At 41.5% G+C, this 25,729-nt stretch overlaps 2 protein-coding genes across 4 annotated transcripts; both read right to left on the bottom strand.

The window, feature by feature from the left end:
* On the bottom strand, positions 829 to 6,740 carry LOC8071218. Of its 2 annotated transcripts, none has more exons than XM_002440626.2 (11): positions 6,596 to 6,740; positions 4,984 to 5,151; positions 4,658 to 4,839; positions 3,684 to 4,562; positions 3,509 to 3,565; positions 2,724 to 3,060; positions 2,424 to 2,623; positions 1,873 to 1,949; positions 1,675 to 1,776; positions 1,394 to 1,580; positions 829 to 1,271 (listed from the first exon to the last, which is right to left on the bottom strand). In XM_002440626.2, the coding sequence occupies exons 2-11, from the start codon at positions 5,117 to 5,119 to the stop codon at positions 1,182 to 1,184; spliced, it is 2,247 nt and encodes a 748-aa protein (XP_002440671.2). In that variant the 5' UTR covers positions 5,120 to 5,151; positions 6,596 to 6,740; the 3' UTR covers positions 829 to 1,181. The 2 variants fall into 2 exon arrangements, with proteins under 2 accessions (XP_002440671.2, XP_021303371.1); XM_021447696.1 differs by having other exon boundaries at positions 6,524 to 6,740.
* LOC8071219 lies at positions 8,881 to 15,534 on the bottom strand. 2 transcript variants are annotated; one of them, XM_021447697.1, is made up of 12 exons: positions 15,426 to 15,512; positions 13,927 to 13,979; positions 13,210 to 13,369; positions 12,830 to 13,011; positions 11,695 to 12,549; positions 11,523 to 11,579; positions 10,585 to 10,930; positions 10,286 to 10,485; positions 9,871 to 9,947; positions 9,677 to 9,778; positions 9,359 to 9,545; positions 8,881 to 9,268 (listed from the first exon to the last, which is right to left on the bottom strand). In XM_021447697.1, exons 3-12 carry the CDS (start codon positions 13,367 to 13,369, stop codon positions 9,179 to 9,181), a joined length of 2,256 nt encoding a protein of 751 aa, XP_021303372.1. In that variant the 5' UTR covers positions 13,927 to 13,979; positions 15,426 to 15,512; the 3' UTR covers positions 8,881 to 9,178. The 2 variants fall into 2 exon arrangements, with proteins under 2 accessions (XP_021303372.1, XP_002440672.2); XM_002440627.2 differs by lacking the exon at positions 13,927 to 13,979 and having other exon boundaries at positions 15,426 to 15,534.

The raw sequence follows: 25,729 nt of genomic DNA on the forward strand, positions 1-25,729 counted from the left end.
TACAACATTGCCACAAAATTTAAGATTCAAACTCGTTTTGAAAAAAATCATATGAGTTTGAATCTTAAAGTTTTGTGGCAATACATATCTACAGATGCACTATTTGTATGCATAGTTTTACTTCTTTTTTTTTAAAAAAAAAACTCCTAAGTATGAATGTTAGGATATGTTTGTTCGTGTAATGTATTATACGTGACCATGGAGAGAATTCAGCTAGTTTGGCTGGTGGCTCTACTGTTCAGGGTTTTTTCCTAATTATAACGGCGAGTTTTCAGTTCGACTCCCGGTTCGCAGCACTGGAGAAGTGGAGAGTGGAGACCGCGGTGGCAGCATTGGAGCGTACGTGTCAGTGTCAAGGAGCACGATCTGGAGCCTGGAACTGCTGCTGAACTCACAAGCAACAAACCCCATCGCTTGCCATCGTCAGAACTCACAAACATAGCGGCGTACAGGCTACCGGTTACATCGTTTGCCACGTCACCACGTGCTTACCCTTTGCGCCACATCGCTGATGTTTTATTACGTCTGCAAAAAAAAAAAAACATACGTGTAACGGACACCTGACACGACACGGGCATGGTCCTTCAAATAAGCATCATGCTGGACGCGTGGTCAACAGAATAACCGCGCGCAGTGACCACACTCGAGCTAGCTCTGATGCAACCCCAGATCATGCTGAGCAGAGAGCAGTTGCATGTGCCTGCTTGGTTTGCACTTTCACTACCTGCTGTGGTTGGAGCCTGGAGGCCGAGTTTCAGCACAGATAAGGTACAGCGCGACCGGCTGTAACATCACCACCACCAATTGAAAAAAAAAAGGCCAAAAGAAGGAAGCAACAAACCCCATGCACAGCATTCTATCCTGTTCCATTAAACTCCGTGAGTTTGGGTATCACTATCTATCTGATAGTACAGCTAAGTTCAACGGCGTGGCAGTGGCACGCATACAACAGCGAATGCATGCATGGGTTCTCAAGACTGACAGTCAGCGAGGGTTCAACGGTCAATCCACGGGCCACGTACCCAGTCTCCCATACCATTCGGATGATTTACCCTGATGAAGATCCAAACACAATACACATCGGCACCCACTTTACCCTAACTACTATTCCTTGCGAAAGGCAGCAACTATGTTAAACCTGATGTTATTAACACTAGTTAACCTCCTGATCTGATCAGTAACTACATGGCCACGGCAGATGCAAAGGTCCTCTTCCCGAGTGAACTGAAACCGAGAGCTGACCAGCCGGAGCTCGCGTTATAAACCTCCACCTGTGACAGAAGAGAGGAACCATCTTCAGGTTCAGGAAAGAGCACAGGTTTGCCAGGCAACATCTATCATAGGTAAAATTGTTGTCAGGAGTAACTGTCAGGAGGAGCCAACAGTTACGTACGGTATCCAGGATCTGCACATTGGACTTCAGGCCACCGATTAAATACGCGCTTCCATCCAGAGTAACTGCAGCAGCGTATCCTCTTGGGGTGCTCATGGGATCTCCCATCCTCCAGGCATTGAGGCGAGGGTCGAAGATCTCAACGCTAGAAACCATCTTGTCCCCATTGTATCCTCCCATTGCGTATCTGAAACACAGGGCAAACAGCTAGATAAGTTCATTGCCACGATTCAATACCAGGATGAGCTTAATTCTGCCAGAAAGACGAGGAAACTACTGACAGGCTTTCTCCCAGGACAGTTAGGGCATGGCATCCCCTCTTTGTGCTCATACTTGGAAGACGGGCCCAGACACCCTCCCTTTGGTCGTACCGTTCTGCTGATCTGCATGCAACAATGTGTTTCTTAAGTTTAGTTCTGTTGTCTTATGTGACTGTATATCATGTAACAACATGAAGGGAAGTGTTAAGGAGGCCTTACTGTAAGTACGTGCTTCCATCATATCCACCAGTTGCGTAGATGGTGCCATTCAATTCAGCTACGGCAAGAGCAAATCGCTGTGACATATATTGTGAGAAAGTTAGCATATTGGTGTCAAGACTATTTACCTCTTTGAGATACTCTAATAAGTACAACTGATGTAAGAAATTATTGTGAAGATACAAGAGTAAGTAGCTATAGATTGTCGCTCAATTAAACAAAAATCTAGGCAAATTATGCAAACAATGATGCAATGATCAGATGAATTATTATTATATGAAGCAAAATTCTTTACACAGAGAATGAACACCATATGCTGCTGTAAGTATATAAAAAAAAGTGAGAAAAATTACACATCATAACTGATCTTATGTATCTTTACACAAAAATAAAGTTATTCCCTTTATGTGTTCTTATTTCTTAAGGGCACCAGGTTAATCAGAATACAAACATAGCTGACTCAAGGTCCAAGCACTAAGTTGTAATGGGCTAGAGCCTAGAAGACATCAAGCTAGGTAAATAGTATAAGCAAAGAGAGGATGAGATCATACAGAAATCAGCATAGATGGACCACATATCCATTTCCCGAGATATGGATCAAACATCTCAACTTCTGAAAAAGTTTCATTTCCATCTCCTCCACCAATAGCATATATTTTGCTATTAAGACTGATACCAGCAAGACTTCCTTTCTTTTGGTTCAATGAGGGGCATTCTATCCACTCGTTATTCCTTGAACTATAGCATTCCACTATCAAAAGAAAACAACCACATAGAAGTAAATACATGCCACAAAAAATGAAAAGGTCATGCAAAAGTAGTGAAATCATATTATGAAAACCATGTCATACCTGTGTTATACCATGATGAGTTGCCACCTCCACCACCGAAAGCAAATATGTGACCATCCAATGCAGCAGCAGATGCATATGAGCGGGCGACACTCATTGGTGCAAGACCCATCAGTGTGTCTTTCTCAGGAGAAAAGGAATCAAGAGATGGTAACCAGGTCACGCCATTGTAACCACCTATCAGGAATATCGATGGCTTGCGCGTGCTTCCAAGAAGAGGCAATGAAGAGTCAAATCGGAATTGTAACTCATCTACAAGATATTCCAGCTGCTGTACTTTTCTTCCTGAATCTTTAACAACTTCCCTCAAAAATAGTATATCTTGATCTGACCCTTTCTGAGAAAATAACGTAAACATATTAGAAAATCTTGTGCAACAAAGTTTCCACCATAAATTCATCTGGTAGGATTCCTAAGGCAAACAGATTTGAAAAAACTACAGTAAGCATACAAATGCAAGAAATAGGCACTGTAGATATGAGCTAAATGAAATAGGCACTGTAGATATGAGCTAAATGGTGCATACAAATACAAGAGAAAACATTACAGATTCTCGGTGAAAGAAACTGGTATGCTTAAACTAATCATATCAACTATCAACATGATTATAAAAGGTAAATATTGCCCAGTGAATAAAATTGCGGAATAGGGAAAGCAAAGTCATTTATTTATTTATTGTTTATTTCTTCTAGGAACAAAAAACTCATTTATTTTCCACTTCCAACAAACAAAAGAATACACCAACGAATTTTCCATTTCCATTGTTCAAGGAAGAAATGACAAACCTGCTTTTTCTCCAATGCTTCAGCCCTCCTGGATAAATCAGCAATGATTTGTCGGAGCTACAGAGGAAAGTAAAAATGTAAGGGGACTACAGTTCCATGAAAAAGAAAATGTAAGAGGGCTAGACACAGTGTGTCGATTAAAAAAAAGGCAAACATAATGAATAACATAGATCACCTCAGCAAATTCTCCACGGTGTTCCTCAAAGGAGGGTTTATCTTCCACAGTGCCATCAAATGGGCCACAGGACAGGTTTGCATTGACCTTTGTTTCTTCAGGTACACATTGATCTGGGCTTGAATTAACACAATCCTGGGAAGACAGTGCCGCCTGCTGTCGTATGGAAAACAACTCTTTCAGCTTTTTCAGGATAGTGTGCCTTTCAGGCTGTAGCCCAACACCACCCGGGATATTATTAACTTCACTCTCTATTTTGTCAATACTCACAGCAGCTTTATGCTCATTATGTACAAGCATGGTGTGTTTTTCTTCATTCACAGGATTGACAACTGGATGAATACATTCAGGAAGCTCCATTCCTTGGCAAACTGTTTTGTATGAGGAGTTTTGACTCTCATCTGGATTTGAATGAGGACTAAACTGGTATTGCAGAGCATTGTCATCCAAATCCTCCCAATCAGAAACTGGCTCCTCAAATTCCTTCTCATCAGTATCACTGTGTGAATTTTCATTGATGCTAGCATTTTCCACATCAGAATCAACCCAGTTTTGTAGAACACCATCACTTGCATTTGATAAAACACTAAATGGATTGATATCCTTTGAATTTGCTTTAACTTTTTTTGGGTCAGGTAGAACTGGTGCCTTCCTTTTAGTTGGTGGTAAAGACACAACAATACTCTTTTTGCTTGAAGCAGCTGGAACTTGATTGAAATTAATAGGGAGAAGTGATTTGAACAAAGAAATTAAAGCTTTTGTCTGTGTATGGTCCAGCTCAAAGTAGAACAGATGACGATCATAATAGTTAGTACCAAGCACTGTTTTGTATTGGCTCTCCAGCATTGGTATATACCGAGTCCTTGTGCGAATACGAACCTTAAAAGTAGAAACAGTCATTTGAGACAAATGGAATGGAGAAAACCTAACTGTTTAAACCATTCCACCAAACAATCAGTTAAAAAGTTTGATACCTGAGCAGGAAAAGGTGTTGTTAATGAGTCCTCATTACTCCAAGCATATGGATCAATAGACATCTGACCAAGACTTGCAGCCTCAAAAATACCATGGAGTCTTCTGTCAGTATAATTGAATAGAAACAAAGGCATGCCAGGTTTGACATTCTTCACATATGAATAATGGACTGAAGGAAGACCTATGAGACAAAACAAACAAAAAACAGTCTAATTAAACCGAGAAATCAAATAGTTTATAAACCAAGCCCAATAATAGTGCCACAACTAAACAGGATACTGTAAACCCAATTGTGGAATTAAAAATTATGAAGGTGGTTGCGAACCAAAGAGCTGTTTTTTGAAGCATTCTTCAATTGTTTCAGGCTTGCATCCAAAGATCACCCCTCCAAGCTTTTTTACTGGGAGATTACGAATCTGGAGCCCAGGCTGGCTGTTTGGCTGAATCTGAATTGCTTGCATTGCAAGATTGTGGGTCCCTTCAAGCGCTTGACCTTCAGAAATTTTGGTTGCATGGGAAGCAGCACATCAGTTAAGAAAATACAATGGTATCAATAAGATAACACTTGGTTCTAAGTCATAATTGGAGGAGAGAAAGCATACAACCATCAGTGGTTTCATAGGTCAAACGGTTGAAAACATTAGCAACATTTTCTTTTTTGAAGTGCAAGTAACATGTAGATTAACCATTTGATGCCAACATGTAACCAAAACAATCCACTGCTAGTCCATTATTTGCAAGGAAAGTTATATTTATTTCAATAAACCATGAATGTTATGCAGAGTAGCAACAAAAGTACCAAAAATTTGAACTGAAACTAAATCTTGTTGCAAAATAGAGCCATGGACATCATAATCAGTCAAAAAGATTATCAATCAGTGAACAAGCACACAACCCTGAGGAAACCATTGAAACAAAATTTCCTACACATGGCATTTAATCCCCTGCCTTCCAACAGGAACCAAATGCATACCCAATGCACCACCTAATTAACCATCCTTCCAGAACCAAGACTCAATTCCACCCCCATCCAGACCACAATTGCAATACAAGCTTACGAATCATGAGCACACACACAAAAAAAAAGTCTGATCGAAATGTGATGCACAAGAACATCTGAAGTCAATATAGGCTTACATCACCACTTCAACAAGGACGAACACACAGAAGCAATGTGGTCCATGTTACCATGCCACCACAAAACAATTAAACCGCGCACAAGTGCTCCCACATCCCAAGGGACACAAATCACACATGCAGCCAATTTTGGGTCAGCTCTTGTACAAATAAAAATCTTGTACAGCCCGCATGGAAAAATACAGAAAATCCACCTGATTGTATCCACCACAACCCACACAACCACCAGTCATGAAACGAAGAAACGGAAAAAACGTAACTAAATTACATGCAGGCACAGTTGCCCACCAAAATTGCATGGATTTCTCATTTTTTTAAAAAAAAAACCGCTCGTACAACCAACCAGAAACCCACCAAAACCACCGCGATTGACTGCGATTAAACAGCTAGACAACGCAACGAACTAGCAATCCCCGCAATCGGCACCCCGCCACCCCGCAACAGCCAAAACCTTGGCCTCGGTTTTAAACCCTAACCCCCCAGTGATCAACGACGCTTAACACTGATGAGCCACCCAAACCACAATCACCGAGGCCAGGCCACCCATCCCACCGCGTTCGGTTCCCAGCCGCCACCCCCACGTCGAGCACACACGCATCAACAAACCGGAACGGGCTAAACCCCCGCACGCGCCCCCAACGAAACACGAACATGTTCCAGAAATTTTTGCCGAAATGGAAAATGAAAAACAAAATGCGCCGCGAGCCGTACGTACGGAGGAACCAAACCTCGCGGAGCGCGCGATCTATCGGGGAGGAATGTAGCGGCTGGATGCGCTGGGGGAGTGGCCGGAACCGCACCTGATTGCGCCGCGCCGACGCCGAGGTGGCCGGAGCTCCGATGAGCGAAGCAAGCGCTGCGGCCGCGCTCTGGTTCGGGGGTTTTCGTTTGGGTGCTGCTTTTTTTTTTTAAATCTCGTTTGCTGCGCTGCGTCTGCGTGTGTGTGCCCGGAGCATTATTGGCGGAGTCGTGTACGGGGAGGACGGGGAGGCTTATATATGTGTGGGAGAGGTGGGCGGTGGTGGGGCCACCTCGCAGTGACTGCGGCCGAGCTCCGGTGGGCACGGCGGGGGTGGTGCGGCGCAGAGGACGTGACTAATCATTGACACGTGGGGTGGCAGAAAAGCCGGAATCTAGCTGTGCGCTCTGGCTAGAGTGGCCTTGTGAGGCCTTGTAGTTCCAAATTTTTTTAAGATTTTTTATTATATTAAAATTTTTGATATATATATAGAGAACTAAAAATTAATTATATAGTTTATCTATAATTTGTGAGATGAATTTTTTGAGTCTAATTAATTTATAAATAGACAACAATTATTAAATACAAACAAAAGTGCTATAATAATTAAAACAAATATTTTCACAAGCCCTGAGAGCAAGGTCAATAATAGAGCCAAGTACTTGGCCATAAGCAAAGTGATTAAAGCCAAGTTATAAAATAAATTGTCTCATACTTGTCTCTAAAATATCTTTCTCTTTCCTATTCTTTCTCGTAACACTTGTTATTTGAGCCCACCACTATCTATGCATCTGTGTTTAGATTGGTGCTTATATGAGAGCCAAGCTATCATCTCTCTCATCTCTTCTCTGCTCCACATCAATATTAGCTTGGCTATAAACTTATCATTGTACCTGCTCTGAGAATGCTGCGGCTGCAGCTGCTTGCAGTTCTTTAGGCTGCATTAAGTACTGTTATTACATGAATAAAATTTAACGCAAGGAACAACGACAGTGTTTGCAGCAGTAAAGTTATAGTATTTTAGCTTATTACTTATGTGATGTGATATATTGATTATAAATAATTTGGTGGCGCCCAAATACCGTTGTGTTCTTAGATGTAAACATAAGTAAAGTAGTACCAGGTGTAAATGTAGATCTAAACCTTGTTCTCTAACAAAAATATTCAATGTATGCTTTGGTTTATTAGTTCAATGAAATTGGGAGGAGTGAAAACAACCTACGAGGGGTTGTGAAAATCTTAGTAGGCCCTGTTTAGTCTCCACCTAAAAATTTTTCATCCATCCCATCGAATCTTTGGACACATGCATGGAACATTAAATGTAGATAATAAAATAAACTAATTACACAGTTTAGTTGAGAATCGCGAGACGAATCTTTTAAGCCTAGTTACTCCATGATTAGCCTTAAGTGCTACAGTAACCCACATATGCTAATGACAGATTAGTTATGCTTAATAAATTTGTCTTGCAGTTTCCTGACGAGCTATGTAATTTGTTTTTTTATTAGTTTCTAAAAACCTCTCCCGACATTCTTCCGACACATCCGATGTGACACCCAAAAAATTTCGTTCCCATTCTAAGGCCCTAAATTTGCAGCTACGTCCAGTCCTGCTATCCAACTTCATGACGGCACTGAAAAATTTAATATCTGACGCAAATGAGTTTAAAATGTTTGGCCGCCAGTATGGAATCAACTGATACCGATCGATTTCCGTAAAGAATAAAATAAATAGGTAATGCATGCAGTTCAAAGAACTAAAACTGCCAACTTGAAGTGATACAAGGAAACAAAAGGTCATCCACATCATTTCGAATTTAACAGTTCAACCATGTTCCCACATTTCGAATTTAACAGTTCAACCATGTTCCCACAGTTGACAATCGGTGGCAGGCAGGCACCCCGATTTGTGAGTGATTTGAATGACAAATCACAAATCCTAAATTTCTTGGCATATATTTAGTTGATCTCGTCTCAAATGAATAAATAATCACAAAACACTTGTTTACCCGTATTGTTTGTTTGGTTGGCTAGAGAAAAACATTGTTAAATGGCTAGCAGATTCGGCTGATAAACTCAAACGAACGGGTAGCTGAATAAAGCTAACAGCAACATTTGCTGCAGTTTGGAGCAACCTGCAAACTTGAAAGTCTGCTCGACCATCTTCAAAGGTTTAAGCACTGCGATGTATATAAGCCTACTTTGACCTTGTTTAGATGTAGTCGGATTCGCATCAATCAACATGTGTTGGGGTGGATTGGAGTGGAACTTGAACTAAATTCCACCCTAATCCACTCCAACACATGTGGATTGAGATGAATCCGACAAAATCCAAACAAGACCTTCATGAGAAAAACAGAAGCAATAACGCGATACAAAAGATTCTTTTGCATTATACTCCCATCAGTTTGGGCGTTCCTATCCGACAAAAATGTTCATCCACACAATGCGGTGAATGTGCAGTTTCTAGTCGGCGAACGAGGATTTTAGAAGTAGAAGTTCGAACCGCCATGTTGACGTATCTCGCTGTTGGTGACCAGAATGCTTCAGAAGGGTTGTTTACCCTGATTTATGCTAACCATTCCTTGTAATGGCAGCCATGTTACAAAATTTGGTGATGTGAACCCTAAACTCCTGACTAGCAATTACATGACAACAGCAGATGCGAAGGACCTCTTCCCAATAGAACTAAAACCAAGGACTGACCAGCCAGAATTTGCATTGTAAACTTCCACCTAGAGCAAATGAGAGGACTTATCTTCAGAACAGAACAGAACAGAGCATAGAATTGAACGATAAGAGATATGTATAGCACGATCACTTACAGTATCCAAGATCTGCACACTGGACTGCATGCCACCAATTACGAATAAGCTATCATCAAGATAAACGGCAGCTGCATATCCTCTTGGGGTGTTCATTGGATCACCCATCCTCCAGGCATTAAGACGAGGGTCATAGATCTCGACGCTAGAAACCATTTTGTCCCCATCATACCCTCCCATGGCATATCTGGAAAACAAGTCAGCACTGCAACTAAGTTTCTTTCCAAGATTTAAGAACAAGATGCTCTTAGCTATCTGTTCAGAAAAGATGCTCTTAGTTATCTGCGCAAGTCTGAAGTATCAGAGAAAATTACTGACAGGGTATCTCCAAGGACAGTTAAGGTGTGGCATCCTCTCCTAGTACTCATACTTGGAAGCCGGACCCAGAAGCCCTCCCTTGGATCATACCTTTCTGCTGATCTGTGTATAGTATGTTTGTCACTGTTAGTCTCTGAAGTAATTTTGCTGGAGTATATTGTAACAACATGGAGGGAAATCGTGACAGATCTTACTCCAAGTACATGTCTCCATCATAGCCACCAGATGTATAGATGACTCCATTTAGTACGGACGCTGCAAGAGCAAACCGCTGAAATATAACGCAGCCCAAATAAGATGTTGGTTCAAAGATTTGTTTCAGTAATACAGTATCCCATCCAGCCATCCTACTAGAACATATCATCAAAAGTCTAGGCAGGGCATGTAAATATTTATGCAATGAACTGTCATAATAGGCACCAATGTTACACATCTTAAAATGCATATGCATATATCTCTTGTTATTGTTAGTACATAATTCTGAAGGTTGCTGAACTTATAAGAATCCAAATATTCCAGATTAGAAGCATAAATTCAAGTAATACATTGCAATAGGTTAAACAATACCAAATTGGGTAATTATGCATGCAACTGGGGCTGAGAACATACAGAGAGCAGCATAGATGGGCTACATATCCATTTCCCAAGGTACGGATCAAACATCTCAACTTCTGAATAAGTTTCATTTCCATCTCCTCCACCAATAGCGTATATTTTCTCATTTAGACAGATCCCAGCAAGACTTCCTTTCTTCCGGTTCAAGGAGGGGCATTCCGTCCACTCATTATTTCTCGAGCTATAGCATTCCACTACCCAAAAAAAAACAGAGATAAGTAAATACAAGCAATTAAAGATGAAAGCTCATGCAAAAGAAGTCACAAAATCATCTTACAGATGCCACGGTATACCTGTGTTATACCATGACATGCCATCACCACCACCAACAGCAAATATGTGACCATCTAATACAGCAGCAGATGCATATGAGCGGGGAGAACTCATTGGTGTGAGACCCAGGACTGCATCTTTCTCAGGAGTAAAAGAATCAAGAGATGATAACCAGGTCACACCATTATAACCACCAATCAGGAATATTGATGGCTTGGCTAGAGTATTGCACATGCTTCCAAGAAGAGACAGCGAAGAGTCAAATTTGAATTGTAACTCATCTACAAGGTATTCCAGTTGCTGAACTTTTCTTCCTGAGTCTTTAACTACTTCCCTCAACGAAAGTATTTCTCTATCTGACCCAATCTGGAAAACAACAGAAAATAATCAGAATATCCTATGGAGACACCATGTGCATAAATAATAAAATAAGTAATGCCACTAAAAGATCTCGTAGCATGGGTACTTCTGGGGCGAACACTAAGGCATGCAGATATGGAAGAAAAACTATAGCTATCCAATTTAGTCTGTTGGGGTTCCCCCAAACAAGTTAGGCCATGCATTGCTAGAATATTTTTTGTAAAATGATCTAAATAGTTCATACAAGAAAACATAGTTTTCCACTAAAAGGTATGTGATAGTCAACCATGTCAACTATCACTACAATTAGAAATTTGAGTGTTACAGACATATCACTCTATCACTCAAGTCAACAAAATGGCAGGATAGATGTTTGTATGGAAAAAGAGTTCATTTGTTTTTTTACTTTCAAACAAACAAACAAACTAATAGGGGTGCAAATTGGTGACTCTAAGGGTCTGCACCACCCCTCTTTAGTTCAACAAATTGTAATAGTTTTCCAAAACGAGAGACCCTTAGGGTCAGCAATTCATCCCTTACAACAAATGAGGACATCAATAAACTATTTATCTCTATTACTCAAGAAGAAATAAGTTACCAGCTTCTTCTCCAATGCTTCAGTTCTCATCTGTAAATGAGTGATGATTTGCATCACCTATAAATGGATGTAATGATAATATGAGAGGATTATATGAATTGTGCAAGGCACTTCTATGAAACAAAACTGAATACTGAAATAAAATAAGGCTAACAAAAGGAACAATAGTCACCTCAGCATTTCCATGGCACTCGTCAAATGAGGTTTTATCTTCCATTGTAGCATCAAACAGGCCACAGGAAAGATTTGGGTTGGTCTGGTTTTCATCAGGTACGCATTGATCTGAACCAGAATCAGTACAATCCTGGGAAGATATGGCCGCTTGCTGTCGTAGGGAAGATAATTCTTTCAGTTTTTCTAGTACAGTCTGTCTTTCTGGCTGTATCCCAACACCACCACCTGGATTATTTTGAACTTCAATCTCTATTTCATCAACTTCCACAGCACCATTGTGTGAATTCAAAAGCATTGATCCATCAGTTATGATTCTTTCACCATTCACAGGATTGACAACTGGATGATTGCATTCAGTAAGCTCCAGTCCTTGGCCAAGAGTTTTGCCTGAGGAAGTTTGACTGACCTCATCTGGATTTGAATGAGGACTGAATTGGTCTTGAAGAAGATTGTCACCCAAATTGTCAAAATCAGAAACTGAATCATCAGATTTCTTGTCATCAGTGTTACTAGCACTTTCCACATCATCAGCCCAGTTAAATGGAGCGGCTGTATTTGATAGAACACTAAATGGATTGGTGTCCTTAGAATTTGCTGTGACCTTCTTTGGGTCAGGAACAGCTGATAGCTTCATTCTAGTTGGTGGTGATGATACTGCAATATTCCTTTTGCTTGAAACAGCTTGAACTTGATTAGCAGGAGCAAGTGATTTGAACAAAGAAATCAAGGCTCTTGTCTGTGCATGGTCGAGCTCAAAATAGAAGTGGTGATGGTTGTAATAGTTGTCACCAAGCAATGTTTTGAATTGGCTCTCCAGTAGAGGTGGATACTGAGTCTTTGTGCAAATACGAACCTTAAAAACACAAACAATCTGATGTAAACAAAATGGGACAAACAGCAGTGCCAACTACTCCATTCTATTATATTTGCTGACATTTTTATGGTCTTCCAGGTGGACTATCAATATATAATAAGGGCATACTTTTATTTATCATATTTTTGATAGAGTCGGTCTTGATAGATTTTAACATATATTTATGTAATGTACAAGTTTATAAAGTCTGGTATCATGGATGCTAGGACGACTAAACAAAAAGGAATGGAGGGAGTACAGATATTTAATATCTTGATACCTGCGCAGGAAAAGCTGTCCTTAAAGAACCATCATTACTCCAAGCATATGGGTCAATATACATCTCACCAGGACTTGCAGCTTCGAAAATTCCATGGAGCTTTCTGTCACTATAATTGAATAGAAATAAAGGCATGCCAGGTTTGACATTTCTAACATATGAATAGTGGACTGAAGGCAGACCTATAAAACAACTAAACAAGTCAATAAGGAATCATAATGTTATCAAGATAGAAACTTCCACAAAAAGTTAAATTAATTGAGTCAATAATTTAGAAACAAGGCATTTTATTTTCCATCAGCATACAAAATCTATAATATCATATTATCTTAACAAAATCAGTAGGGCGTAGCAAGAGGTGAAAGGTGCACTTAACGGACCGAATAGCTGTTTTCTGAAGCATTCTTCAATTGTATCATGCTTGCAGCCAAAGATCACCCCTCCAAGCTGGTTTTCTCGGATATTACGGGCAAGTTCCCCATATTTGGTATTCTGATGATTCGTCTGCATTGCAAGATTATGGGTCCCACCTTCCAACATCTGTGCTTCACAAAAATTTGAGAATATGCAAGGCACATAAGTTAGGTATGTAGTGAAATCAAAGAGATAGCATATACAGTGAAATCAAAGAGATAACACTGCATTATTAAGATATAATATGGAGGACAATGCATACATATACAACAGTGACTGGAAGTAAAAGGTCCCAAACATTTGTAATATGATTTTCAAAGTGGGAACAACTTGAAACATCCAAGTTAAGAACAACTCAGTCCACTCTTCTTACAAAGAACAAACAACAGAGAAAAGGATGTGACAATTGTAAATCTTAGGAGAAGAGCATAGATAGTCCTTTGGTCCTGACATGTTACCAAGCAAAATCACTACACAAGTTAAACATTCCAATGTAACAAATTCATGAAGGTTATGCAGAGTAACATACAACATTGTACTGAAAAATCAAACTGAAACAATAAACAATGTCATTGCCATAACAATCAGTTAATCAAGTACTCAGATAAAAGGGTGGACCCAAATTAGACCAAATACAACCATCTAATTATCCCTCAGTTTTAATCAACAAGTCAAATGCCTACCTCAGCACCTAATAACCAGCCTTCTTAAGCCACAACAAAGATCCAATTTCATCCTGATAAGAGTACCAAAATTATAATATAAGCTTCAGGAACCATGTGGGACACTAAATACGAGTACAACCAATGTGACACACAAGAACATATGAATCCAATGGATTAACCATCACAATCTCAAAAACAGCAGTGAAAAGAAATACATGTCACCACTATTTCAAGGACAGAAGTTATTGTGCAGAAAACTGTCATAAGTAATCATCGTACAAGGACCTTGTAAAACCAATAGTATCTGATCAAAAAACAATTAAATACAAATTCACTACTGTTCCAAACCTCACAGGCACACAGCATCTAGCATCAATATTCAACAAGCTCTTGTACCAACAAAACCTATACCCACCACAACCCACAAGCCATAAGATTGTGAAAGTAAGAAGAAGCAGACAACAAGTGATTGCAGGTACAATTGCCAACCGAAATTACAAAATTCAGCTATTGGCACGTAAACAACAAACCAAAAATTCACCACACAAGGACAATCAATTGTACTGTCCTCATTTTAGCATCAAATAGCAATCCCTGTGACCCTCACCACACAAACCTGAAGTCTTAGACCTGCTTAAACTCTATATTCAGGTTCAGCAAAAATAAATAAATATATACAAATCTTATCACCTGCTCAAACCCCTCACCCCTAGAGATATTTTGTGCAAAGTAGTAAAAATCTTGACACCTGCTCAAACACTATTTTGTGCAAAACAGTTAACATCTTGACACCTGCTCAAACACTAACACCTTGTGCATTGTGATAAACAGAACAATTAAACCGCACAAGTGCTGCACAGCCCACCCCCCACTGGGCACATATGTATAATAATGTGTATCCGCAAGAGTTTGCAGCAACAAGTAGTTGCGCCCACCGCAAACCACAAGGTTGTGAAGAGACGAGACGAGCAGAAGGCAAAAACTGATGCAAGCGTACAGTCCCCAACCGAAACTGCAAAATTGAACACCTGGCGCTTAGACACCAGAGCAAAATTCTACCAAAGCGGCGCGCCCGAGTAAGAGGAAACCCCTCAGAGATGAAGCAATCTAGTGATTCTGCAATCGGCACCCCCAAAATACCCAAAATTTTAGCATCGCCTAAACCCTAACCCGTAGCGATCACTGACGCTAAACCCCCCTCCCGTGCCATCCAAACCAAAATTAGCCAGTCGGGAGCGAGTCGGCCAGTACCCCACCCTACCGCATCGATCACCATTCCCGCCCCCACCAAGCAGGCGTGCATCGACAAAACCAGAAACCCCTCAACGAACCAGAGAAACCATGATGAAAAGTTGAAAACCCAGAAATCCACCCCCCAAATTGGAATGGGAAAAACCCAACGCAACGCGAGCAGCGGTAAAATTAAGCGCCCGCGGTTGATCCCAGCGAACCGCGCGATGGATCGAGGAGTGAGTGGGCTTCGATTCGACCACTAGGAGTTGGAGGTGGAGTCTCACCTGATTGCTTCGATCCCGGAGTGGCTGGGGAGAAGCGTCCCCTTCCGGCATTGGCTTCCTCATCCGTGCTGCTGCTCTCGGCTGTGGAAGTGCCGAATCGTGTGGGGGAAGCCGCTGAGATTTTTATACTACAGGCGGGGGGCGTGATCGGGTGGGGTCACTCCCGCAGCGACCGCTCCCGAGCTGGAAAGAAGCCTTTTTTTTTTGAGCAGATGCCTGAACATGTACCGATGATTTGTTTGTGGCCGTGTTGATGATTTGTTTGTGGCCGTGTTTAGTTTGTGAGTGAAAAAATTTTATGATACTGTAGCAATTTTGTTTGTTTGTGGTAATTATTATTCAACCATGAACTAACTAAGGCCTTGTTTAGTTCGCAAAAATTTTCAAGATTCCCCGTCACATCGAATTTTTGGTCGCATGCATGGAGCATTAAATAAAGATGAAAATAAAAACTAATTACACAGTTTAACTGAAATTTGTGAGATGAATCTTTTGAGCCTAGTTACTCTGTGATTGGACAATGTTTGTCAAATAAAAACGAAAGTGCTACAGTAGTCAAAAACCCAAAATTTTGCGAACTAAACAAGGCCTAAGTTCAAAAGATTCGTTTTGTAAATTTCGATCAAACTATGTAATTATATACTTTTTATTTTTAGTTATATTTAATATTTTATATATGCGTTTAAAGATTTGATGTGACGGAAAATTTTGAAAATTTTTGGATTTTGGGTGGAAGTAAACAAGGCATGTGTTGATTCTGTGCTACTCTATTAATTATCAGACGAATACAAATAGATATCCACATGCTTTGCGATAGTTGTAGACTTGTAGATAACATATGTATTAATAAATATCTATATAATTAAATATACAAAAATCAATAGAAAGTGCACAATATTCCAACACGCATAAGTATTTATCTATAAACAGATTTAAATAAAAAAAATTCATAAATATATAAATAAACTAATAACGTACTTAAAACTAATATGTTAGTCATATTAAAATTAGTGAAACTTAAGCTTTCTATATAATTACTTTTAATATTAGTTTTAAAATCATCATAAATTACGTTAAAATGATAATCCTATTAAAGTTAGTTAAATTTAAATGGAACCTTTTAAAATAAACTAAGTTAGTAATAATTACCATAATATAAGTTTTAAAATTATCATAAATTAAACTTAACCTTTATGATTGGTCTATTTTTCTGTCTTTTTTTGTTTTTTTTGCCATTTTTTTGAAAAATTCTTACAAATATGTCCCCGATAGTTTCATGTCAAAATATGAACCCAGGGCTTGGTGCCATTGACAATGGTGCTAAGCTTGGCGTCGAGCTCTTACCATATATATCTTGGCGTTTAAAACAAAAACAAGTATTATTGTTCTAAGGTAATGGACACAACTTACACCTTGGTACAATTAGTTAGGATGCATGCTTCTAAGTAGAAGGTCTTTTGGGTTCAAACCCTTGGGGCCTTTTTGTGCTATATTTTAAATTAAATAGGAACATTTTTTTTGCTACATTTTAATTTAGCTAGGAAACGTGCCCGTGTTGCGACGGGGAAAGTAATTATCAAACATTATTTTTTGCTATATTTTAGTTTAGCTATAAAATATGTCCGTGCATTGCAACGAGTGAAAACAATTATCAAACATTATGAGAACATGAGTGTGCATATTTTTTTTATCTTTTTTATAAAAGTTAATTTGAAAAGCTATAGTTTTATATAAGTACGATATATAATATTAAGAATAATGTTACTTATCCCACTATGTCTATATCGTATTATATAAATAAAATATATTTTGATATATTTTTGTTTTCATTGTAAAGCACATAAATAGAGTTAATTCTACACTATTGATAACAAACATTAAATCCAGTTCAAGCATCAAAATTTTATGTCTTTAACATTAGAGATTTGATTAGAAACCATTCAATTTTTGTTACAACTATTTGTTAACCCAAAGTATAGTACTTATGATTTATATTAAGAAATATTCCCAAATCATACTTAAATAGGCGACTTGAAAGATCAACAAGTTAATATGACAAATAAATTTTAGTGAGAATAGGAATAAGTATCTTAATGTGGGCAGTCAACTTGTTTTATATAGTTAAAAACTAAAAACGGAGGTGCTAGGAAAAACTTAATCAATAAACTAAATATATTAACAACTTATTAAGCATGGGCACGACACGAGCACGTTTTCTAGCTAAACTAAAACATAGCAAAAAAATTTTGATAATTGTTTTCACCCATCGCAACCCAGGCATGTTTCCTAGCTAAATTAAAATATAGCAAAAAAATATTCCTAGTTAATTTAAAATGTAGCACAAAAAGCTACAGCCCAAGAGGTTTAAACCCAAGACCTTCCACTTAGAAACACACATCCTAACCAATTGTACCAAAGTGAACTTGTGTCATTACCTCGGAACAATAATACTTGTTTTGTTTCAGACTCCAAGATATATATGGTAACAGCTCGATGCCAAGATCTACGGCGCCAATCTTAGCGCCAAAGGTGGTGGCGTCAAGCTTGGGGCCATTACAGGTAGCACCAAGCCCTAGGTCTATATTTTGAAATGAAACTATCAGGGGCATATTTGTGTGAATTTTTTGAAAAAAGATAAAAAAGACGTCTAATTTTCCATAGAGATATCTTTTAATAGTTTAAATGAGTTATATTAAATCATTATCATTTTCTTTGTTCTTCACGGATCTAAATAATGTTAGATATTTCATATTTTTCAAATATGGATATGAAACCGAATAAAGAAGAATCATAGAAAATGGATTATATATCCATTTAGCATCTACTCCCTCCATCTCAAATTATAAGTCATTCTAAGAACCTTGGAGAGTCAAACCATATAAAGTTTGACCAAATTTATACGATAAGATAATAACATTGATGGTGCTAACTAAGTATTATTAGGTTTCTCATTAATTATATTTTCATAGTATATCTATTTGATGTTATAAGTCTTTGTAATTTTTTTCTATAATTTTGGTCAAACTTGAGATGCTTTGACTCTCTAAGATTCTTAAAATGAATTTATAATTTGGAATGGAGAGAGTATATGATAATCAAATATGAATATGAATATCTATCTCTATATCTATATTGATGCTAAAATGGATATGAATATCAGATCTTTTAAATATCTAAACATCCGAATCTATGCTAGAGGTAGAAGACGACCACCTAGGTCCTGGGCATGGGCCACGGGTAAAGGACTCTATTGGCAAAATAGCAATACTAGTACTTTTGTTTGTATTTGACAAATATTGTCCAATCATGAACTAACTAGGTTTAAAAATCTGTCTCACAAATTCAAGATAAATTGCGTAATTAGTTATTTCTTTTATCTATATTTAGTACTTCATGCATGTGTCGCAATATTCGATATGATGAGAAATAAAAATATTACAAAATATTTTGGAAACTAACAAGGCCTTGGGCCCAATACTCGGCTCTCCTCCCAACTCGCAGCATGGCACAGTGGACCTTCCAAAGTCCAAAGCCAAAATCCCAGGTGCCAGGCCGCCAGCGGACTGGGCTCAGCAGGTGGCCAAGTGGCCAACCGGTCTACCCAACCCCACCTGGGTTCTTGGCGTCTACCAGCCGCACTGCAGACTTTATTATAAATTCTAAAGTTATTTATTATCTGAAACATTGTGGACTTAGAGTCTAAATAAAACTTAGAGTTTTATTTTTTCTATCTATTTCTTCAATAAATATACTACCACATCAGTAAAATACTATAAATAATATGTAATTAATTGTCTTGGACTTTGTGATAGAGTCTTGCATTAGGGCACTCACAATGCAGACTCTATTATAGAGTCTAAAGTTATTTATTACCTCAAACAATGTGGACTTAGAGTCTAAATAAGACTTGGAGTCTTATTTTTTCTATCTCTTTTTCAATAAATATATGCTGCCACATCAGCAAAACACCATAAATAATATATAATTAATTGTCTTGGACTTTGTGATAGAGTCTTGCATTGTGAGTGACTTTACAAGTGCCAAGAGGAATTCCTAGCCGAACAACTCTGTTTCACAGCTACGAGGTTGAGAAGCCCGAATTCCAAACTTATCGGTGTAGTGTTCAATTCCTTAAAGATTTAACTAATATTTTTATTCCTACCTTTAGATCATTGGAATTGAATTCATTTTAATATTCATAATTTAGACATAGATTAATTAATATTAGGCCTTTAGTTATTTTTTATCTATATTTAATTCTCCATACACGTGCTGCAAGATTCGATGTGATGAGAAATCTTGAAAAGTTTTTGAATTTTGAGTGCAAGTAAAGAAGGCCTTATATGGCTGTATATAGAATATATTTGTACTCCCTCCATTCCAAACTATGAGTCATTTAAAAAATAGCGGAGAGTCAAAGCATCTTTAGTTTGACTAAAATTTTAGAGAGAATTAAAAAGACTTATGACATCAAATAGATATATAATGAAAATATAATTATTGAAGAATCTAATGACCTTGTAATATAAATTTGGTTAAACTTGAGATCCTTTGACTCTCCAAGATTCTGAGAATGAGTTATAGTGGTAGGGGGAGTATATTAGTGTGGGCTATGCAAGAGAGGTACGTATGTGTTGCGTTTATGTAAGGAATGTAAAACTTGGCATGCCTTTATTTCAATTTAACTATATGGTGTGAACATGTTTGAGGCAATGTGTTTGTCCCATTTTTGTGTTGATAAAAATATATGGTCCATTTTATATCCCTTGCTATAAGTTCCACCGTAGCATAGACCCCTCCAAATTCTCCAACGTATGGTAGGCACATCCTCCAGTCCATCAACATCATCGTTTACATGAGGCTAGAAGGTGCATAAGTGTCTTGGCAACATGGAGAGCCACTCACACACTTTCTTCATCATGCTTTTGTCATTTGACATGGACATAAGTTTTTTTTTCTATGATGGCAAAATTCCAGGGGACGATAAACAGCTTACACATATGTACATTGGATTCCTAGTACTGATGAGCTAGAATGACGCTTTAAGTATTAGTCGCTACTAGAAAAACAATTTCACGAGACATCCCTTTTTATTTTTTGAGGCGGACAAAAAAGCTCGAGTCTCCTAAAATGTCTCATAATTTTTAGGAGTAGTTATACTATTTGTAGAGACACTTAAAAAATTCATGCATCCTAAAATCAATTAATAGAGACGGGCCTCTTAAGTGGTTCGCAAGGGCCATTTTAGAGGCTCTGTTAATGATGGATGGCCCACTTACATACCTGTGACCCGCATTGGTCCACAAAAGGCCTTAGGGTATATAAGAAAGATTCTATCCATAATCTGCAAGGAGCACCACATCCCACATTCCTCTCGCTCGTTGTATACCCTCTCTGCCCACCTTGTGAGCAGCCCTACCCCTACGCCTCATCCTCTCTACCCCTAAACTGCTTCATCTTGTAGATCCACCATCCTGACCTTTTTAGGACTATCTAGCACTACAACCTAGATTTGGATGCAAGATCTTGAGCCCACAAATGTTGTGCTATCTCCTTCGGGGTACAAGGGTGTCCCCAACCACTTCTAGATCTGGCCATGGCGCATGGGCACTGTCCCCTTTGGTGGACAACACATCTCATGCATGGTGCGAATGAGGCAGATGGTACAGGATGCAAACTCTCGTCTGGGTTCGATCAGTGCATGCTCTTGTGTGGCGCAAGGCTGACGTTGGAGCATGCAAGCTCAATCTTGGCCGGATCCAAGGCACACATATGTGAGCCCATAATCTCTCTCTCCCCTAATTCATTCACCATGGTTGGGTCCTCTCTATCTCTTCGTACCTTGCGTTGCAGCACTAGATTTGGATGGGGCCAGATGTAGTACTGTTTTGAATAAGAGTTAGAGTCTATATAGGAAAAAGGAAGATAAAGATAGCAACACCAATTAAGAAAACACATGCTAATTAATAGATAGTAATTCATTAACTAAAATATGGTCCATGAAAAGCACACAGATATATCATATACCATGTTTTGTTTGCATTAGTGTCCTCTGCAGATTTTCTCGAGACCCACTCCAAACTCTAAGTATAAAAAGGCAAAACCCCTCTCTCCATCTCTCCCCCTCTCTCACCACACAGCCGCCACAATAGAGAAGCACTTCTCTACACGCACTCCCTCTCTCGCCGCTCCCTCTCCCTCTCCATGTGCACTCCCTCTCTCACCGTGCCTGCTCCCTCTTCTCTATGCTCGGCACTTTGTCACTCACACTACCTCTCCTGCTGCTCCCTTTCCCTCTCTATCTATGCGCACCTTCCTCTCTACACGTGCCTCCTCTCTAGTGCTAAGGAGACGAACGCGCCTCCCTCTCCAACATAGAGGAGACCGACAATGCATTGATCTAGCGAGGAGGAGGCCAGCCACACACACATCTAGTGAGGAGATTGACCTCATATAGATCTAGTGAGGAGGAAGCCGTTCATGCATAGATCTAGCAAGGAGAAGGCCGTTCGTGCATAACTCTGGTGAGAAGGAGGCTATCCACTCACGAATCTGTTAGATACAGCTCTATCCATCTCCTTTTCTCTTTTCCTCTTCATCTCTTTCATGTTTCCATCTCCCTCTTTGTTGATATATGGGTGTGGAGGGAAGTAGGACTCCAGAGCTAGCAGATCTAGGTGATGGGAGTGTCGACGAAAGCTGGTCGGCAGTCTACCTTGGGGTATACCCACGGTAGTAGTTTATCGGTAGACGGTGCGCAAACTACGAACTCGATGGTGACGCAAGACACGGACAAGCTTTTTATCCAGGTTCGGCCGCCGAGTTGGCGTAATACCTACGTCCTGCGTCTGGTTGTATTGGATTGTGTTGAGAGATAATCTACCCTAGGGGGTCCCCTTGCCCCTCCTTATATAGTCTGGAGGGCAGGGTTACAGATCTAGAAACTAATCCTAGCCGGTTACAATTGCCATAGATAATTCGATATCAATTCCTATTCTAACCGACTAGAATCCTGCTTGATCTCCACGTCCTGCTTCCTTGCGCGAAACTCGGGCTATCGGATCAAGCCTTGAACTCGTCTCGTAGTGGGCCGAGCTTCCTAGCTGAAGTCTAGCCGTAAGGGTATAGGGGTTTATACCCCCACAGCTAGTCCCCGAGCGCCATGTATTGTGACGCAACACTCCGTCTTGAGCTTCTTCGATCAGCGTGGTCTGTCGTCTTCAATGAGCGGGGAAATCGCCCAAACGGTTCATTGATCAACGTTGTCATCGAAGAAGCAGGTTGTTCGAAGAATGCATGGTGCTCTAAAAAAAATTTCTTTCCTGGTGAAGTGTGCCCACTTTGCCTTTCTGAAAGGTAGAAGCAACAAAAAAGCAAGCAAATTCACCGCTAGGTGAAGTGTGCCCACTTAGTCCCCGAGCCTGGTAGTAGGTGTCGTAGGCACGTGGTGCCAGGGTCAAAAGAAAATTCCCCAAAGTAGTTTTGAGACTGAGATGCATCGCTAGATGCATCGTACCGATGTAGTCCCCGAGCTTGCTGGAAGGCGAAGTATGAGCCTTGTAGCAAGGTCTAAAAAATTGAATTTACCAGTCCCCGAGCATGTCATGCTCGTCTGCAATCGAAAAGACCAATCGACCAGTCCCCAGGCACTTAGTGTGCTGCCTGGAATTACATGTTACTATACTGTACGACCAGTCCCCGAGCATCGAGTGCTCAGTGGTCGGTGCATGCTTTAAAGCTTTGAGCTGATAGACTGAGCGACCAGTCCCCGAGCGTCGAGTGCTCGGTGGTCGGTGAAGTCTTTGAAGTTCCGAGCTGATAAACTGGGCGACCAGTCCCCGAGCGTCGAGTGCTCGGTGGTCGGTGCAGTCTTTGAAGTTCCGAGCTAATAAACTGGGCGACCAGTCCCCGAGCGTCGAGTGCTCGGTGGTCGGTGCAGTCCTTGAATTTCCGAGCTGACAAACTGGGCGACCAGTCCCCGAGCGTCGAGTGCTCGGTGGTCGGTGCAGTCCCCGGATTGCTGACTCACTGGCGTATGTGTCTTCTTACTTTTGAAAAGGTCTTTCAAATTTAAAGTTGACGTGACGGGGTCTCCTGACGATATGTCAGACGGATGCATGAAAAGCTGTGCCTGGCAACTGTACAACCGCTCTTTGCGTGGTTTGAGAAAAGGAAACCATCAATTGGTACGAAAACTCCGCCGCATTAATTGTCTATAATCATTGTAAACCGAAACGCCGCGTCCGCCGCATGGCCTGCCCACTTCCCGAGATTACAGGAAGTGGGAGAGGTGGGGTCGCTGGTTTATAAGGGCCTAATAGGACCGCCTGTACCGCTTCTCCGGCCATTGCCTTCAAACCTTCCGTTCTCATCTTCTCCAATCACCTGCATCTTCCTAACTCCGGTCCACATTCGCACCTCTAATGGCGAAGAGCGACTCCAGGAAGAGGGCCGACCTGATGGCCAAGGAATGGAAGAAGTCTCGCAGCACCAAAAAATCTCTTGGTGACCTCGTCGATATGGGGCTGCTGCACGACGCAGAGCTCGGCGGCTGGAGGGCGCCAGAGGGGGAGAGCTACCCCGATCCTCGCGCCGGTGAGGTCGTCGTTTTTGAAGACTTCATTAAGAGAGGTTTTGGTGTTCCAGTCCATCCTTTTCTTCAAGGTCTTCTTTTGTACTATGAGATCGGGATTTGCAATCTGCACCCGAACTCAATTCTCCTTATTTCCACCTTCATCCATCTGTGCGAGGCCTATGTTGGCATAGAGCCGCACTTTGATCTTTTCCGGTATCTTTTCTGTCTGAGGAAGAAGGGAGCAGTTGGAGGCTTCAAGGTTGCAGGTGGAGTATACCTCAACCTCCGTGATGGGATGAAGAATCGCTACCTGCACTGCCCATGGAACACCTCCTTGACCGAATGGTACAGGAAGTGGTTCTACGTCAGGGAGGAACCGGGCAGCTCCACGTTCTGCGACGTGGGGTACGTTCCCGAGAAGAGGGCGAGCTGGACTGACCGCCCAGAGTTCGACGGTCAAGTGGCGGTTCTGATGAAGCTGATCGACTGGTCGCGCCTGGATGGGCTCAGCGTGGTCGGCAACTTCATTTGCCGCCGGGTGATGCCCTGCCAGAAGAGGGTGCACTCGGCGTATGAGTATGCCGGAAGCACAGACCCGACCAGGATGCGGTCGGAGATCCTGGAGAAGGTGGAGGTACAACAGCTGCTGAACGAGCTGTTTAACTTCGCGGATGGGGGCTTCACCCGTAGCAGTGATCGGGTGCAAGCCTTCAAGTTAGGACGACCAGCACCAAAGGTATGTAGCAGACTTCGTTTGATCATTCGTATGTCGCCTGTAGTTGGCTCATCTCTGTTACCTTTGCAGGTCGGTGATGTCGACCGGTGCGTAGTGTACGTATCACTGGCACCGGGGATGGAAGATCCTGTGGGAGAGGTCCCGCCGGAGGAAGGCAGAGCCCGCCCCGTCCCGACCTCCGAGGAGAGGGTGGCGGGGAAAAGGCCATTGCCGGTGGATCCCCTACCGACGCCGGAGCTGCCGGCAGACCTACCGGCGGAGAGCAGCCAAGCGCCGAAGCGTCGTCGGCTCGTGCGGATCGTCGACGACGACGACGACGACGAGGAGGCTGCGCCGTCGTTGGTCCGACGGCCTCGGGGCCGCCCAGACGCTGCACCAGTCGCCACTGATCGAGTGGCCAGCGGCGCGGCTGCCCCGCAAGTTGCCGAGGTGGGGGCACAGGCGCCGACCGGCCGGGCGAGGAGGAGGTTCACCGCGACCCATCGCCGGTCAGACCTGTAAGTGTTCAACTTACGTATTTTGGACTCCCCCTTTTTTTTTTAACTTTTGTTCCTGTAGTGCGGCATCGGATGTCGACCCTGGCCAAACTGCCGGCCAGGGAACGGGCGAGCCTGCCCGCGGTTCTGGGGATGCGGCCCCCCAGACCACAGAACAGCCGACTGCTGCAGTCGCGCCTGGGAGCACCGAGGAGCTCCCGAGCGCGGCGCCGACTACAACAAGCAGCCCGACCAGGGCTGGGGAGGCTCCCCCAACTGACTCTTCGGAGAAGGGAAAGTCTCCGACCGCTCCTCCTGCCGGGGGGAGTGAAGTCCCCCGCCGCCCCGAGCAGAAGCCTCTCCGGCTGCGGGCTCCCCAGGTCTGGTCCAAGGGACGTTGACGCCTGGGACCACCACCGGGGGTGACGCAGCCCAGGAGGAGGAAACCAGGGCGGCCTCCGACGACGAGGTAGAAGAGATCGAGGGTCGTCCCCGTGATGGCCGCCAACACGTGTAT

Source organism: Sorghum bicolor, chromosome 9 (assembly GCF_000003195.3).
Source record: "Sorghum bicolor cultivar BTx623 chromosome 9, Sorghum_bicolor_NCBIv3, whole genome shotgun sequence".
NCBI classification, from domain to species: Eukaryota; Viridiplantae; Streptophyta; class Magnoliopsida; order Poales; family Poaceae; genus Sorghum; species Sorghum bicolor.

Bases quoted from the DNA above. Each gene is read 5' to 3' on its own strand.
- LOC8071219 (XM_002440627.2), bottom strand. From the start codon at position 15,488: ATGAGGAAGCCAATGCCGGAAGGGGACGCTTCTCCCCAGCCACTCCGG. The intron at 10,931-11,522 runs GTAACTTATTTC...GTTGTTTTCCAG, and splicing joins AAGCATTGGAGAAGAAGCTG to ATTGGGTCAGATAGAGAAAT. The intron at 9,779-9,870 runs GTAAGATCTGTC...TACTATACACAG, and splicing joins GATGGAGACATGTACTTGGA to ATCAGCAGAAAGGTATGATC.
- LOC8071218 (XM_002440626.2), bottom strand. From the start codon at position 5,119: ATGCAAGCAATTCAGATTCAGCCAAACAGCCAGCCTGGGCTCCAGATT. The intron at 3,566-3,683 runs GTGATCTATGTT...TTTCCTCTGTAG, and splicing joins ACCGTGGAGAATTTGCTGAG to CTCCGACAAATCATTGCTGA. The intron at 1,581-1,674 runs GTCAGTAGTTTC...CCTGTGTTTCAG, and splicing joins ACTGTCCTGGGAGAAAGCCT to ATACGCAATGGGAGGATACA.